Source organism: Capra hircus, chromosome 13, assembly GCF_001704415.2.
Source record: "Capra hircus breed San Clemente chromosome 13, ASM170441v1, whole genome shotgun sequence".
NCBI classification, from domain to species: domain Eukaryota; kingdom Metazoa; phylum Chordata; class Mammalia; order Artiodactyla; family Bovidae; genus Capra; species Capra hircus.
Window position 1 is genome coordinate 78,264,867 of NC_030820.1, and position 18,310 is coordinate 78,283,176.

Genomic DNA, 18,310 nt, shown 5'->3' on the forward strand with positions numbered 1-18,310 from the left:
TCCAGAATATTCCTCTGGCCGGAAAGCCTGGCTATTTGGGTGGCGGTGTAAAGCAATTAGCAGTGGACAGCTGTGGAAGGGGGAAGATGGATTACCCAAAAGACACACCAAGCCTACGGTCTCGCCCCCCCCTACCTAAGCTTGTCCGATAAAATACAAATTCAGATTTAACAGGATGAGGATAAGGGGAGTCCTGTATACTTATTTTTCCCCAAGCCGAGCCCCATTTTTTTAAAAAAACAATCTAACACTTTAAAAGAAAAATAATCAGGAAAAATTAGACTGCTAGACCTCTGGATACCTCCTTACATTTTTAAAAACTTGACTCACTAGCAGGTCCATCTAGTCAAAGCTATGGGTTTTTCAGTAATCATGTATGGATGTGAGAGTTGGACCATAAAGAAGGCTGAGCGCTGAAGACTAGATGCTTCTGAACTGTCGTGCTGGAGAAGACTCTTGAGAGCCCCTTGGACAGCAAGGAGATCCAACCAGTCAATCCTAAAGGAAATCAACCCTGAATAGTCACTGGAAGGACTGAAGCTGAAGCTGAAGCTCCAATACTTTGGCCACCTGATGCAAAGAGCTGGAAAAGACCCTGATGCTGGGAAAGATTGAAGGTGGGAGGAGAAGGGGACAACAGCAGATGAGATGGTTAGATGGCATCACCGAATCAATGGACATGAGTTTTGAGCAAGCTCCAGTAGTTGGTGATGGACAGGGAGGCCTGGCGTCCTGCAGCCCATGGGGTTCCAAAGAGTCGGACATGACTGAGCGACTAATCAAGGAGTCTAGACTAGCCTCTTAGGGGGTGGAGGTCAAATTTAGTGTGCTTAAGGATTCCGCGTGGAGTTTATTTTAAAATCTGCCCCGGGGAGGAAGAGGATCGCTACACCAAGCTTCCCTAACTTTTAGGACTGTCAGCCAGGCGCAAACAAGCTGCTGTCCTAGGAGAGGCTTGGTGGGCGGCGTGATGGGGGAGGGGTGGTCTTTAAATGAAAGGCTTCTCTAAGATATCTGTTCTCTATCCTGAATGCACGCTGGAACCACCCGGGGAGCTTTACAAACTACTGATGCCCAAGCTCCACCTCTAGAGATTCTGGCTGAATAGGCCTGGGGTGAGGTCTGACTTCCGGACTTTTAGAAACTTCCCAGTTCAGTTCAGTCGCTCAGTCGTGTCTGACGCTCTGCGACCCAATGAACTGCAGCACACCAGGCTTCCCTGTCCTTCACCAACTCCCGGAGCTTGCTCAGACTCAGACTCTAAGGAGTCGGTGATGCCCTCCAACTGTCTCATCCTCTGTTCCCTTCTCCTTCAGCAAACTCCCCGGGCCACAAGCAGCTAGAACCCGCTGCTCCACCGGATTTCAATGCAACGGGGTAGCCTGTACCCACGGTTCTCAAACTCAGCGGTGTGTTAGAATCACCTGGCGCGCATCAAACCATGCGGATGGCCAGGTTCCAAGCCTAGAGACTGTGTGTGGCCTGGACGTGGGGCGTTTTAAAGGAGCCCCCGGTGATGGCCGTCTGGAAGCGAGTTTGAGACGCTGGTTTGCCAGGTGGTGCGGGGGCCTGGCGCAGGGAGCGCGGCGCGCCACTGGGCGGCGCTGCCCACTCGGCCCGGCGCTCCGCTCGGCGCGCACCGGCCCCGCCTCCGCCAGGCGGGCCGCGGGGCGTGCAGCGGACCGGGGGCGGGGCTCCGAGGCCGGGACGCGGCGTCGGGTTCCCGGGCAGCCTCCGCCGGCTGGACCGTTCCGCGCTCGTGATGCTGCTCGTGGACGCCGATCGGCCGGAGCCCGTGCGCGGCGGGGCGCGCGAGCTCGCGGTCTTCCTGACCCCCGAGCCCGGGGCCGAGGTAGGGGACGCGGCTGGAAGTGGGGGAAGCGGGTCTCGGGGTTGTGGGTGTCCAGGGCCGCGCGCCCCAGCGGGGGAGTGGACGAATAGGGGTGGGGGGACCGCTGAGCGCTGAGCCCGGACCCTTGGCTTCCCCGCAGCTTTCTCTCGTACCTGGCGCTGGGGCTCCGGGGATGCACGGGGGGCCCCGGGGTCCCTCCTCGGCGGCGCGGTGGCTGCCCAGGGTCACCCAGAGATGCGCGTCAGGTCGCTCCCGCCCCGTCCTCCAGCCGACACGGCTCTCAGGGGCCCAGCCTCGCCTCCCATCCTTACCTGAGCACCCCCTCTCCCCGAACCCCTCTCCCCGAATCCCGGCATTCGCCGGGACGTCAGAGGGAGGCGCGCTCAGAGCTGATGCCCTTTGCAAACCCGGGCCCTCGGGGCGGCGAGCCCTGGTCCCGCCTCTGCCCGCGCGCTTGGCCTGCTCGGCTCTGAGCTGACGCCAGATTCCCGCAGGAGGCAGGCAGGCTGCGTCTGTGAGGATGCACCCGGCCTCGGTCCGCTTCTGTTGCTAGGAGGAAAAATACCTCATCTCTGGCTGTTCTTGCTGTTTTAAAAGCACAGAATAAAAAGTAGGTCTCATGCTGGATTCTTTATCTTCCAGCTGAAGCCAGTATGTTGACAGGGCCATGAGAAAGTTATTTACCCAAGTTCACCCGGACTTATTTAGGGCCGGAAAGTCAACCCATTCTCTTTTAAAATCTCAGAAGTGGTCCACAAGTATTTAAAATAAAGAGGAAGCACCTTCTATCTTTCTCTCTCACCCCAGTTCTGGTTCCCAGAGATAACCATCTTCCACAGTTTGGTGTACATCATGCCAAGCATATTAAAAATGCATTTACAAATGTAAGTAGGCGTGTGTACTAATAATTATACATAATTAGTTTTTACAAAAAACCCGCTTGATACTAGAATGCTGTTCTGCAACTTGCTTTTCGTTATTCAGAATAGCATGGACAAATAGGAAGTGACTTAATGGCAAGGCACAGGGCATCTTTTCAGGGTGATGAGAATGTTCTGGAATTACTGCCTATGGTTGCACAACTTTGTGAATTCACTGAACACCACAGAATTGTACACTTTAAAAGGTTAAATTTTATAGTATGTGAATTCTATCTCAGTTTAAAAAATAGTATGGACATATTTCCATGTCAGAATGTAAGAGCTGTCCAATAGAAATATAATTTGAGCCAAATACGAGCCAATAATTTTTTTAACATTTTAAATACTCTAGGAGCCATACAAAAAGGGAGAAGGAACAGGTGAAATTGTCAATATATTTTTCCCAGTTTTATGGAGATCCAATTGACATACAGTGCTATAAGATTAAGATGTACAAGTTTCAATATATTTAAAATAACTATCCAAAATGTCCTTTCAGCATGTCATCAATGTAAAAAGAATTCAATGATATATATATATATATATATATATTAAATTCAAGATACGCTTATTTGCTGGGGACAGTTTGAATAATGAGTAAACTATAGTGCCAGTGAAGTTGCTCAGTCGTGTCCGACTCTTTGGGATCCCATGGACTGTAGCCTACCAGACCCCTCCATCCATGGAATTTTCCACAAAAGAGAACTGGAGTGGGTCGCCACTTCCTTCTCCATCAATGAGATTTTTGCATTCTCGTCTTTGGACTAAGTTTTCAAAACCAGGCTTGGGATATTAAGCTTACAACACACCAAGGTGTGGACCAGCCACATTTAATAGTCGTAAGGGCTTCCCTGGGGGCTCAGCTGGTAAAGAACCCGCCTGCAATATGGGAGACCTAGGCTTGATCCCTGGGTTGGGAAGATCCCCTGGAGAAGGGAAAGGCTACAGTACTCTGGCCTGGAGAATTCCATGGACTGTATAGTCCATGGTGTCGCAAAGAGTCGGACACAACTGAGCGTCTTTCACTTTCAATAGTGGTAAGAGGCTGGCAGCTTCTATGTTGGAGAGTGTAAGGTCTTCATCATTCTTCACCTTTCTAGTGTCCTGCCATTACATAATGTTGTTCAGTTGGCAAGTCGTGTCCAGCTCTTTGTGACCCCATAGACTGCAGCATGCCAGGCCTCCCTGTCCCTCACCATCTTCCAGAGTTTGCTCAGACTCGTGGCCACTGAGTCAGTGATGCCATCCAACCATCTCTGTCGCCCTCTTTTCTGTCTGTCTTTAGTCTCTCCCAGCATCAGGGTCTTTTCCAGTGAGTCGACTGTTTACATCAGGTGGCCATAGTATTGGAGCTTCAGCATCAGTCCTTCCAATTAGTATTCAGAGTTGATTTCCTTTAGGATTGACTGGTTTGGTCTCCTTGCTGAGAAGACTCTCAAGGGTCTTCTCCAGCACCACAGTTGGAAAACATCAGTTCTTTGGCACTCAGCCTTCTTTATGGTCCAGCTGTCACACCCATACATGCCTACCATTATGTAATAACCCCTCCCGTTTTCTGAGCATATGCTGTGTGCCAGTGGCATGCTGAACTCTGTTCGTGGACTGTGTCATCGCATCCTGGCAGTGACCCAGGAGCTAGGATGTTGCTATGTCAACCTCATAACTGTGAAACCTGAGGGCCTCACCAAATAAGCAACATCCGGTGGCTGGCTGGTCATTTCTGAACCATGCCCCCAGGCACGGGCATTGAGGCTGTGTACCTGCTTAAGGATTTAAGTAACCTGAGCGTCTTTCTTGTTCTTTCTCCACCTTACTCTCAGCAGCAAGATGTCATTGTGCCCAGGGGCTCAGCCTCATTTTGTCTGATTAGGGACAGCCTCCAGGAGAAGCGGCATGCATTCACTGCCTTTGCTCACTCGGGGCTCAGACATGAGCTGGCTCATGCTCATTTGTAAGGGCTGTAATGAAGAGCCGAACTCCCTGTAGCTCCACGCGGCAATAAAGGCACTTCGAGCTCTTGCTGAAGTTTATTTACCAAAAGGAGCAAAAACTGCCCGGGTGGAGTCACTTGCAGCATCTACTTAAAGCTTAATTCATTAGCAGTTCCCCCGTGCTGCAGCTGTTTATAGAGATGGGCAAATGAGCTGGGAAAGGGAAGCCTGGTTTGGGATCAGGCCTGGGTGCCTGGAGCCTCCTGTAGCAGCCCATGTCCTCGGGCCACTTTGGGTTTTTAAATGGAGCGGTCGGAGTCTCAGACCCTAGTTCTGGGGGTGCCCTGGAGTTCTTAGGGAGGTGGGTCCTTCAACGCCTCAAACCGCTGCTGTGTGCTGGGGGTGAACCACACAAGGGCCCCCCTTTCTTGGCCCTACTCTCAGACAGTAAACGTGTAACACACAAAACCTCTGCGTTGTGATGAACACCGTGGAGAATGCAGCATGGGTGATGTGGTAGAGTGTCTGGGAGACTTGGGTGGGGAAGGCCTCTCCAAACCCCTGAGGGATATGCGGGGAAGAGGGAGCACAGAGCACTCAGGAGGCTGAGTAGCAGAGGGACCCCCACTTTGTCTGGGAGTGGTCAGGGAGGGCTTCCCTGAGGCGACATCAGTTTGGGCTGAGCTCTGAAGCATGAACAGGAGTTGACCAGCCTGAAAAGGAGGAGAAAAATGTCCCAGGCAGAGGAAACAGAACTTGCAAAGGCCCTGGGGTGGGATGAAGCAGGGTAATCATGAGGGGAGAAGAGCAGCAGGTAGAAGCGGGGCGCGGGAGGGGGTGGGCAATGGGGCAGGGTGGGGCCAGTGAGAGGACCAGAAAGAGGGCTTTGCACTGCCTCCCTGGGTGGAGGAGCCACTGAAGGGCTGCATGTTGACCAGTTGACCGGGAAGCATTTCACTCTTTCTAGGGTCTTTGGGTTTTTCTGTCTGACCAACTTTTTGTGCTTTACTTTCCCTTTCTGATTTGAACTTCCTCTTTTGGGGGAATTTTCAGGCAGGGTCTCTGGAAGCTGCTTCAAGATGGCAAGGGAGGGAAAGAGATGTTTGCCTCTTGGGGACTCTCCTGGATGGCTGAGTCCTGATACCCACCCAGCGGGGAATTCCTGACAAGACTCAGAGTTCCATTTGGTTCCTGTGCTGGGATGCAGGACAGGTTTGGGCCCACAGATGGGGTTCATGGTCTGCCTCGAAGGACGTAAAGGACTTCGCTTGCTCACACTTGCTCGGCCTGAGTGGGCAGAGGTGAGAGGGGAGAGTTAACCCGTGGATGAGGTCCCGAGCTGCAAACTGGTGGCCCAGGGGCTGAATCCAGAACTCTGATATGATTGGTTCCCTTCACGGAGGGGTTCTTTTTTGTTGCTGTTTAATCCTTTTTTCACAAAGGGGTTCTTAAATGGGGAATTTTCATGAAAAAAAAAAATCTGAGTTTCTTGTTTGTTTAAAATAACGGACACAAAAAAAGAAAAGAAAAATAAAATAACGGACAGTCTGGAAACCCTCGGTCCCTGTTTTCTAGTTGTGGTCCCCTGTTTGCTGCAGTCCCCACCCCTCCTTATTGTCCCCCTCTACTGAAGCTGGTATCAGTTACCACTTACCTTTGTGCTTGAACCTGTGACGTTCCTATAGTCATGATAAGAGGAGAGGAAACTCTTTCTCCAAACCAGGAGTCTGGACTGAAATAGGAAAACATGAATTAGCCCCAAATGCCCTTGGGTCTCAAGACAAAATGTAGACAAGACCGTTTCTTTGTGGAAGCAGAGACTGTTTATTGTATCCAACCTGTAGACCCCACGTGCCTCTGGGAGCCCTGGCATTTGTCTTATTCTTGTGACCTACTAGTCCCCTTTCTGCTTTCAAATTTTGAGTGTTCAGATTAGAACTCTGTGGGTGGGTTCCAGGACACAGGCTACTGTGTTTTGAGATATAGTTCTGGGTTAGTTTATTCCTCTGATCCTTATGGTGGACTTGCTGCGGGCCAGACAGTGTGCCGAGCACAGGGGAGAGGCCAGCGAGATAGATGCAGTGCCTGCCCTCGAGCACAGGAGATGAGCCGGCTAGGAATGATCCTACAGTGAAAAGTGGTATATGCCCCAGAGGAAACACCTGAGGGCTGCGATGGAGACACACAGGGAGGGCTGGAAGGAACCACCAGGCAGAGATCTGGCATTGTGCGTGTGGCTAGAAGCAAGGAAACATGATGAGCCAGGAGGTGCCCGAGTGGGTGGACCTTAGTGATCAAGGAGAGAGTGGGCAGGGCCCAAAGGGAGGAGTCTGGAATTCGATTCTAGGGGGTCATGGATGGAAGCTGTGAGCAGAGCCGAGCTGGGTGTGAGCAGGAGAAAGACAGGATCCGATCTGTGGACTTAGTGCAGTGCCAGAATGAGTTGGAGGGGCTGGCGCAGCCGCAGGGGGATCACAGATGTGGACATCCAGGTGGACGTGGGTCGAGTTGGCCAGGCTCCCTGAATCAGAGCCTTCGGGGGTGTGAGAGTCAAGGCCAAAGTGGGCGCTTGGAGAAAGGTAGTGTTTCTCAGAAGATAGTTCGTGTTTCCCCGGGCTGAACTGTCCAGCAGCGGAAGGACCCATTCCCGACTGAACAGTCTATTATCACAGGACATCTGGGCTTTGCGGGTGGGTCACCTTGGAACCGTCGCTAAAAGCTCCCAGTCTGCTGATTCTCAGCACTAACCAAGAAGCTTGGAAACAGAGTCCCAAAGGTGGGAAGTAACGCTGGTGCCCACCCATGCGGGCTGGTCACGTAAGGATGCTTCTGCACAGTAGATGGCTCATGGGTGGAGCAGGAGCCGCTCTGAACACACCATTCTGGAGCCAGGGGAGAAAAGGAGATGCTCAGAGGTGTGTGTGGTGTAAATAAAAACTTTAAGGGCAAAAACCACTTACTTCATGCACCTATAACTGTGGCTCAGATCATGAACTCCTTATTGCCAAATTCAGACTTAAATTGAAGAAAGTAGGGAAAACCGCTAGACCATTCAGATATGACCTAAATCAAATCCCTTATGATTATACAGTGGAAGTGAGAAATAGATTTAAGTGTGTTTAGGTGTGATAGATAGAGTGCCTGATGAACTATGGAATGAGGTTCGTGACATTGTACAGGAGACAGGGATCAAGACCATCCCCATGGAAAAGAAATGCAAAAAAGCAAAATGGCTGTCTGGGGAGGCCTTACAAATAGCTGCGAAAAGAAGAGAGGCGAAAAGCAAAGGAGAAAAGGAAAGATATAAGCATCTGAATGCAGAGTTCCAAAGAATAGCAAGAAGAGATAAGAAAGCCTTTTTTCAACAATCAATGCAAAGAAATAGAGGAAAACAACAGAATGGGAAAGACTAGAGATCTCTTCAAGAAAATTAGAGATACCAAGGGGACATTTCATGCAAAGATGGGCTCGATAAAGGACAGAAATGGTTTGGACCTAACAGAAGCAGAAGATATTAAGAAGAGGTGGCAAGAATACATGGAAGAACTGTACAAAAAAGATCTTCACGACCCAGATAATCATGATGATGTGATCACTAATCTAGAGCCAGACATCTTGGAATGTGAAGTCAAGTGGGCCTTAGAAAGCATCACTACGAACAAAGCTAGTGGAGGTGATGGAATTCCAGTTGAGCTGTTTCAAATCCTGAAAGATGATGCTGTGAAAGTGCTGCACTCAATATGCCAGCAAATTTGGAAAACTCAGCAGTGGCCACAGGACTGGAAAAGGTCAGTTTTCATTCCAATTCTAAAGAAAGGCAATGCCAAAGAATGCTCAAACTACCGCACAATTGGACTCATCTCACATGCTAGTAAAGTAATGCTCAAAATTCTCCAAGCCAGACTTCAGCAATACATGAACCGTGAACTCCCTGATGTTCAAACTGGTTTTAGAAAAGGCAGAGGAACCAGAGATCAAATTGCCAACATCCGCTGGATCATGGAAAAAGCAAGAGAGTTCCAGAAAAACATCTATTTCTGCTTTATTGACTATGCCAAAGCCTTTGACTGTGTGGATCACAATAAACTGCGGAAAATTCTGAAAGAGATGGGAATGCCAGACCACCTAACCTGCCTCTTGAGAAATCTGTATGCAGGTCAGGAAGCAACAGTTAGAACTGGTCATGGAACAACAGACTGGTTCAAAATTGGAAAAGGAGTACATCAAGGCTGTATATTGTCACCCTGCTTATTTAACTTATATGCAGAGTACATCATGAGAAATGCTGGACTGGAAGAAACACAAGCTGGAATCAAGATTGCCGGGAGAAATATCAATAACCTCAGATATGCAGATGACACCACCCTTATGGCAGAAAGTGAAGAGGAGCTAAAAAGCCTCTTGATGAAAGTGGAAGAGGAGAGTGAAAAAGTTGGCTTAAAGCTCAACATTCATAAAACGAAGATCATGGCATCTGGTCCTATCACTTCATGGGAAATAGATGGGGAAACAGTAGAAACAGTGTCAGACTTTATTTTTCTAGGCTCCAAAATCACTGCAGATGGTGAGTGCAGCCATGAAATGAAAAGACGCTTACTCCTTGGAAGAAAAGTTATGATCAACCTAGATAGCATATTCAAAAACAGAGACATTACTTTACCGACTAAGGTCCATCTAGTCAAGGCTATGGTTTTTCCTGTGGTCATGTATGGATGTGAGAGTTGGACTGTGAAGAAGGCTGAGCGCCGAAGAATTGATGCTTTTGAACTGTGGTGTTGGAGAAGACTCTTGAGAGTCCCTTGGACTGCAAGGAGATCCAACCAGTCCATTCTGAAGGAGATCAGCCCTGGGATTTCTTTGGAAGGAATGATGCTAAAGCTGAAGCTCCAGTACTTTGGACACCTCATGTGAAGAATTGACTCATTGGAAAAGACTGATGCTGGGAGAGATTGGGGACAGGAGGAGAAGGGGACGACCCAGGATGAAATGGCTGGATGGCATCACTGACTCGATGGCTGTGAGTCTGAGTGAACTCCGGGAGATGGTGATGGACAGGGAGGCCTGGTGTGCTGCAATTCATGGGGTCGCAAAGAGTCGGACACGACTGAGCAACTGAACTGAATAAATAAGAGATTAAGATAGATCCATCTCTAGGGGGTAGGGTGGAGTATGGTCAGCGTGTGAGCCCTGGTGTAGGGTGTGGTCCCAACCTTCACCTCACATTGGCCTCATCTGTGGTCTCCACCAGCGACGAAAAGAGCTGCTGCCTGCCTCCCACCCCTGATACCCTCATTTCACTGGAGTGGGCACCTCCTGGGCACTGGAATGCTGAAAGCTTTCCAGCAGGATTGAAAAGCCCAGGGTTACCAAGACTGATTTGTCTGTTGGAAAGTCCCTGTGGCTGCTGACTATTGGGGGCACCCGGGAGGCAGCCCAGGCCTGGGGATCTGGGCTTGTAAGCCCTCTCCGGAGATTCTGATGGTCAGCCTGGTGGGTAGTTCACACCTCACCCCCCTGCAAGCGGGACCTGCTGCAGGCCTGGAGTGCTGGCTCCCCGCCACTCGCAGAGGGCAGAAAACCCTTCGATCCTGCCTGCTGCGGCGTCTACAGCACTGGCTACTGACTCCTCGCGTATCCATTGAAGCAGCATCCTTTGCAGATGTATGCCCCCTGACCCCACCAGCGCCCCTGCCCTGGTCAGGCTGCATGGTGGGAGGTCAGCTCCAGAGCCACAGGGCCTGGGTTCGGATCTCAGCCCTGCCCCCCCTCCGCCCGTCCTCCTGAGCTGTGGGGTTGGGTGAGATGATGCGCGGGTGATGCTTGGCTCGGAGTCTGGCCCACAGTAAGTGATCAGTGGCATTAGCTACGATTATCCATTTATTCATTCTGTAGGTGTTTCTGGAACCGGTACTGGGTGTGGACCCCGAACCAGGTGCTGGAAAGTAAGAGTGCAAAGGAGGCGCGCCCACCCACAGGGCTCTGCGAACAGGTGGGAGGGGGGTGGGACACGCCTTCTGATAATTCTACTGATTATTCTACTTCATGTTTGCAGGAGGGCGATTTCAGCCTCCACTTGTGCAGAAGATGGTGAGTTCTTCTCACTAGCATGACCTCCTGGAGGCCTGGAAGTCCAGGGCTAACTTTCTCTATCTGTGTACATGAGGCCAACCGTAGATCCCAATTTTTGGTTTGCAAAGCATAGTTGCTCCTTGCATGGTCCACATGAGCCCCCGGTTCTCTTAAACTGTTTCAGGATCTAAATTGATTCCTTGGGGCAAATGTGGTGGACATTTGGCCTGTGGGTTCCTCTAAGTGGATTGGAGTTGATTTGATTTTAAATAATTGTATTTATTTATTTATTTTTGGCTGTGCTGGGTCTTCGTTGACCCACAGGCTTTTCTCTGCTTGTGGCGAGCGGGGGCCTCCTCTCGGGCTGTGGTGTGTGGGCTGCTCGTTGCGGTGGCTTCTCTGTTGCAGATCACGGATTCTGGGGAGCATGGGCTGCAGCAGTTGCGGCTCCCAGACTCCAGAGCACAGGCTCAGCAGTTGTGACAGACGGGCTTCATTGCTCCTCTGCCTGTGGGATCTCCCTGGATCAGGCTTCCCTGGTGGCTCAGCGGGTAAAGAATCCGCCTGCCATGTGGGAGACCTGGGTTCGATCCTTGGGTTGGGAAGATCCCCTGCACAAGGGAAAGGCTACCCACCCCAGTATTCTGGCCTGGAGAATCCCATGGACTGTATGGTCCATAGGGTCACAAAGAGTCGGACACGACTGAGCAACTTTCACTTCACTCCTGCATTGGCAGGTGAATTCTTTACCACTGAGCCACTAGGGAAGCCCGGAGTTGATTCTCTTTAAATAGGTTTTGTTTAAAAATAAAACGTGTGCACACGGTACAGAATCCAAAGGCCCCCGTGACCACAGAGCGATGCGTGAGGCCCCGCCCCGCCCATGGCCCCGCCCCCACGGCATCTTGCTGTCTTCACTCGGGGTGCCTTAGCTTTACACGTGAGCGCACAGCAAGCCGCCAATAGCTTCTAGCCGCCAAACAATCCCATTGTCGGTCTGGATGGTAATTTAGGTAACCGTTCCTCTCCTTTTGCGGTCACAGTCTATTACAGTGAGTATCTCTGTACTTACATCATTCTGCGTTTGTGCAAATACGTCTGGAGGATATACCTCGCGGGGGATTTACAAGGTCCAAGGATACATGCTTTTAAAATTTAAGGGGAACGTCCTTGGTGGTCCAGCGTCGGAGAGTCTGCCATCCGACGCAGGGTACTTGGGTTGGATCCCTGGTTAGGGAGCTAAGATGCTACATGCTGCGGGGCAGCTGAGCCTGTGTGCCACAGCTAAGGCCCAGTGCAGGCAAAGATCAATAAATTAATCTTAAAAAAATTTCTTTTTTTAGTTGCTGTTGCCAAATTAACCTTCTTGTCAGGGTCAGGGCGAGAACAGTCAGCCCTTCCGGACATTTAGACCTCAAGGTCAGGGGTCCCTCGGGGACGGGAATGCTTACTTGGGCTGCTTTGGGGGCCTAGAGGAAGGCGTTCCTGCGTCTCCTCTTTGGGAAGTGGATCATCATCTGATGGGCCAGCCCCTCTGGGTTTGAGATTCCAGCGCAAGGAAGGAGACTTCCTTCCTTTGCTCTTTCCAGGCCTTCATTCGTGGCTGGCCCCAGGTCCCAGGATCTTTCTTTTCTGACATCAATCCAGCCCTTTCATCCTGTGCACAGAGACGAGACTGCTTCTGCTAAAGACCGTTGCTTTCACTGCCACCCGAAGGGGCCACCACAAGTGCTTTTGGAGAAGAGGAGGCGTTCCTAATTTGCCTGCCCTGGGTGTGGGCAGGGCTCACAGTCCTTGGGCTGGGCTCGTTTTCACTCCCATCCTGCACTCATGGACCGTGGCCTGGCCTGGCTGGGGGACAGAGGACAAGGTCAGGCCGAAGCACCAAGTGTCAAGCAAAAGCTGAACCCACCCCCACCCCCTGACTTGGTCTGGCTGCACATGGGTGTCCTCTGGTTGGCCGGGTGATCTGATTTGTAAAATGCTAAGTAGACGCCAACCCTAGAAAAAGTGGAGTTTTCACATAAAAATCCTAACATCTGGCTTTTCTGAAAATATTGTGACGAAAGGTGTAGATCTTCAGTGGCCTTGTCCTGGGCTGCGCGGACCTTGTGTTTTCTAGAAAGATTTTCCAGAGAGAGAGTGTGTGTAAGCAGTGTTGTTATAATATAATTCACGTAATGTGCAGTCCACCCATTTAAAGTGTACAATTTCATTCAGTTCAGTTCAGTCGCTCAGTTGTGTCCGACTCTGCGACCCCATGGACCACAGCATGCCAGGCCTCCCTGTCCATCACCAACTCTTGGAGCTTGCTCAAACTCATGTCTGTCAAGTCAGTGATGCCATCTAACCATCTCATCCTCTGTCATCCCCTTCTCCTCCCACCCTCAATCTTTCCCCGCATCAGGATCTTTTCTAATAAGTCAGTTCTTAATATCAGGTAGCCAAAGTATTGGACCTTCAGCCTCAATCCAACCAATGAACACCTGGGACTGATCTCCCTTAGGATGGACTGGTTTGATCTCCCTGCTGTCCAAGGGACTCTCAAGAGTCTTCTCCAACACCACAGTTCAAAAGCATCAATTCTTCAGTGCTCAGCTTTTTTGATGGTCCAACTCTCACATCCAGACACAGGACTACTGGAAAAAACATAGCTTTGACTAGATGCACTTTTGTCGCCAAAGGGATGTCTCTGCTTTTTAATATGCTGTCTAGGTTTGTCATAGTTTTTGTTCCAAGGAGCAAGCATCTTAATTTCATGGCTGCAGTCACCATCTGCAGTGATTTCGGAGGCTAAGAAAATAATCTGTCACTGTTTCCACTGTTTCCCCATCTATTTGCCATGAAGTGATGGGACCAGATGCCATGATCTTAGTTTTTTGAATGTTGAGTTTTAAGCCAGCTTTTTCACTCTCCTCTTTCGCTTTCATCAAGAGGCTCTTTAGTTCCTCTTCGCTTTTTGCCATAAGGGTGGTATCCTAATCATATCTGAGGTTATTGATATTTCTCCCGGCAGTCTTGATTCCAGCTTGTGCTTCATCCAGCCAGGCAGTTCACATGATGTACTCTGAATATAAGTTGAATGAGCAGGGTGACAATATACAGCCTTGACATACTCCTTTTCCAATTTTGAACCAGTCTGTTGTTCCATGACCAGTTCTAACTGTTGCTTCTCGACCTGCATACAGATTTCTTGGGGGGCAGATAAGGTGGTCTAATATTCCCATCTCTTTAAGAATTTTCCACAGTTTGTTGTGATCCACACGGTTAAAGGCTTTAGTAATTTCACTGCTTTTGGTTTATTCATAGGGTTGCACAACCGTTAACCACAATCAATCTTAAAACACTTTTGTTATCCCCAGAAGAAACCCTGGCCCTCTTCACTCTCACACCACCAGGAAGCCCCTAACTGACTTTCTGTTTCTAAAGATGTGCCTGTTCTGGACATTTCATAGATGTTTGTGTTTTAAAGACTGATAAGCCAGAGGGGTGAAGGCCGCATTCAGCTTGCAGTGAGGCTTGCTTGCCCATCGTTGTTGTTCAGCTGCTCAGTCATGTCCTTCTCTTTGTGACGCCCTGAACTGCAGTGCACCAGGCTTCCCTGTCCTTCGCCATCTCCCGGAGCTTGACTGTCACAGTGTTTTTTTAGCTTTTTAGGTTAGTTGTCAACATTGGCAAATGGGGAGAGTTTGTATAAAGACCTCTATCACCGTTCATCTTGAATAAAACCAGTTTTGGTGCGTTCCCACCTGGAATGATCTGCTCAAACCAAGCACAGCTGTCCTCTTTAGGTGGGGTCAGAGGCCTTCTGTTTGCCACAGTCTCCACCCCTCCCTTTTGTCTTCCTGCCTGAGTGTCAGCTGCCATTTATTATCCTGCTGATGCTGCTATTTCTTAGAGAAAAGTAAAAAGTCTCTGACACAAGTGGGAAACTGAAATAAGCAATGTGAGGAAAACACCGTCGTAAGCTTGGCTTCCTTCCCTAATATTCATTTCCTGCCTGGCTTCTGAGTTTGGAGACCCTAGTGGGTCGCAGTCCTCCCCTGTGTGGGTGGAGCACCTTGCCAAGAGTAACCGAGAGAAAGAACTTACCAGACCCGCTTCAGCTTCCAGCTCAAGACAGAGAAAGTCTGAGGAGTTCCCCCCCACACACACACACCCTTTCACGTGGAGAAACTGAGGCACAGGCATGGTTAGGGGCATTGTTAGGACTCCGCAGCCGGAATGGGAGAGCGGGACTCAGGCACCACTCATCGAGGCTGCGGTTCTCAGGCTGTCCCTCTTCCAAGAGAGCACTCTTCCTCCTTCCTCTTGCCTTTTTCTTTTCGCCTCCCTCCCCTCTTTCTTGCAACAAATATTCATGGAGCATTGTATTGGTTACCGGTTGCCAGGTAACAAACCATTCCCAACTTCAGTGGATAAAAACGACCCCCAGTTTAGAGTGCATGATTGTGTGGGTTGGCGGGCTCCTCTGAGCCATTCTCTCCTGTGGCACTGGGGGGGCTGCCTCACGGGGCTGCAGACAGCTGGGGGTCCATGGCAGCCCAAGGTCCAACATGGCCTCACTCGTGTCAGGCGGTTGGTGCTGGCAGCCGGGGCACGTCAGTTCTCCTCCACAGCCTCTCACTCTCCGGGACTGCTCTCGCTCTGTGGCCTCTCAGAAGACCGGAACTGCCTGCTGTTGTCTTTCAAGAGGGTGAGCCAGAAGCTGGCAGGTCTCTAGTCTCGGAAGTCAAACGTGGAGCAGTGCGTTGCTTCCACATTTTATTGGTCAAAGCAAGTCCCAGGCTAGTTCAGAGGTGGAAAGGAATGACGTTGCCTCCCCGTGGGCAGAGGGGCAAGGTCATATTGCGAAAAGACACGGAGAGAGTTGGAAGGCTATCTTAGGAAACACAAGGACCTGCTATGTGCCAGGCATTATTTTAGGCCCTAGGGGCACCAAGGTAAATGAAACGAAAACCCCTGTTCACCAGGAGCTTTCATTCTGTTGAGGGACGATGACAGCAAATAAGTAAAATATGTAGGAAGTTAAAGGATGATACAGGCTAAAGAGAGAGAGACAGGTGCAGGATGGGGCATGGCAGGAAAGCCACAAGACTAGGGAAGGCCTCACGAAGGAGACTCATATGGGCAAAGGCTGGAAGGAAGTGTGAGATGAGCTTTGCCGGTGACAGGAACAGCAAGTGCAAAGGCCCTGGGGTGAGGACCACGGTTGGCGTGGTTGGTGGGGAGTGAGCAGTCAGAGATGAGGTCAGAGAGAGGTGGAGGGCTGGGATGGCGTGGGGCTGGGGAGGCCTCCAGTAGGTGTTTGCTGACTGAGGTGGAAGATACAGTCAAAGTTAAGATATAATCCATGCAATATAAAATTTACCATTTTAGAGTACACAATTCAGTGTTTTTTAGTATATTCACTATGGTTGTGCAGACATCACCACAATCTAATTCCAGAACATTTCCATCACCCAAAAAAGAAGTCTCTTAACCACTAGCAATTATTCCCTGCTCCTCGCCACCCCCCACCGATTCCACGGGGGAGACAACCACTAACACACTTTCTCTCTCTGTGGGTTTGCCGCCTCTGGACGTTTCACACAAAAGGAATCGTGTAAGGATTATTTTCAAGGATTATCGACATTGTAGCGTGTATTAGCGCTTCATTCTTTTTTATGGCTGAAGAGTATTCCACCCTGTGCCCTCGTCACATTTTGTTTGCCCATCCATCAGTTTATGAACATCAAGTTATTTCTACTGCGGGCTATTAGGAATAATGTAAACTTTTTTTTTTTTTGTAAGAACCTCTGTTTTCAGTTCTTTGGGGTCCATTGCTGAGTCATAGGGTAACTCTATGTTTAACCTTTAGAGGTTGGTCTCCAAACCAGGCTTGTTTCCAAAACAGCTGCACAATTTCACAGTCCCACCAGCAGTTGATGAGGGTTGCTTCATATCCTCACCAACATTTGTCACTTGCCGTTTTTGTGACTGTGGCCATCCTAGTGGCTGAGGATGGTAGAGTTGAAGATTCTGAGCTGAAGAGGGCTTTGGTTTCAACAGAATCTCTGAGGAACAGATTGAAGGGGAGCAAAAGAGGAAGGAGGGGACTAGTGAGGAACAGGCTACTGCAGTGGTCCCAGCAAGGGGGAGTGGTGCCTTGCACCAGAGTGGTGGGATCTGGGGTGTATTGTGAAGGCAGAACTGAGAGGGTTTGCATAGAGGAGGGATAGGGTGGGGGGGTGGGAAAGAAAGATGACCCAAGGATCCTCCCAGGTATTTGGCCTGAGCACCTGGACGATGGAGTTTCCACTTGTGGAGCCGGAGAAGAACAGATGGCGGAGGATCTTTTCGTGTTTCTTGTTCCAGTCGCTGGTGGACAGGGCCAGCCCCTTTTCGGTTTTTGGAACACTTGCCTGGGAAGCTTGGCTGGGAAGCCTGGCTTGGCACTTTGGGAGAAATCAGGGGGTGTGGCAGAAGGCAATAAATGCCATAATTCACACGTATTAAAAAATGCCCACCTGCCATCCCCGCCGGCCAAGCCCTGAATGTCACTTCAAGAGGAACCGCTTGCTTCCCTCCCCTCAGAGTGGGACAGTTTCTGCCCGGGGAGTTGCAAAGGATGGTGAAGGCATTCATGTTGCTTATGGGCTGGGTTAAAAAGGCATGTGGGTTGCAGCCTCTGCAGGAATCATATTTCTGGAGCCACTTTCTGGGAGAAAATTGTCCAGTGAATGATTTGTGGGGCACGGTGGGGTGGCTGATCCTCCCCTGTTGGTTGGGAATGTCTTAGGGCCTGTTCTTCGCTCAGCTGACCAGGCGGTCAGCAGACCATTTCTTCACTCCCCTCCTGCTGCTTTGTGACTGCCCTGGGTGCCAGGCGGAGGTCCGGGGGGGGGGGGCGGTGAGCGTGACCATAGTTGACAGGCAGCATAAGGCTGGTACACTTTCCCCCTCCCCAGAGAGCACCTTGGTCCTTACCAGCTTCTGAAGTCAGAGAGGTCAGACGTTGGCTTCCGGATGTATTAGCTGTGTGACCTTGAGCAGGTGACTTAAGCTCTCTAATCCTCTGTTTCTCAATTCATAGAGGGAAATTGTGGCACCGGCAGAAGAGAGTTTTTGTGAGAATCAAAGGAGATAATTCATGTGTAGTGATTTGCCACTTCTTCTGTTGTCTAGTGAGAGAGATTTATTCTTGCCTACTGTATGCCCACACCCTGTTAAAGGACTTAGCCACAGTATGAGGTTAACCTAGCAACCCTGCCAAGTGGGTGTGGCCCTTTTTGTCCCGGGTGAGCCAACCCAGATGCCCAGTGGAAGCTACTGGGTTAAGGTCCCCCAGGTGGCAGAGGGAAGATGGGGTTGGAACTCAGGACTGACTTCCTTCCTGAACATGCTCGGAGAGGTCCAGAGCTCTTCCTGTGAGCAAAAAACTGCATGTGTGTCTTGGGAAGAGGCCACCCAGCCAGTGGTCCTTCGTGTTCCTCTGGGGTTCCGTCTTCCCAGGCATGTTTGGACTGGGGCTATAGATCATCTTGGGGTTTCCCTGG

At 50.3% G+C, this 18,310-nt stretch overlaps 1 protein-coding gene across 1 annotated transcript in view; it reads left to right on the plus strand.

The window, feature by feature from the left end:
• BCAS4 (breast carcinoma amplified sequence 4) overlaps positions 1,599-18,310 on the plus strand; it is a 59,550-nt gene continuing 42,838 nt past the window's right edge. The window contains exon 1 of the mRNA XM_018058029.1: positions 1,599-1,852. Within this exon, the coding sequence (XP_017913518.1) occupies positions 1,763-1,852 (90 nt within the window). The 5' untranslated portion in view covers positions 1,599-1,762. The remainder of the gene's footprint in view (positions 1,853-18,310) is intronic.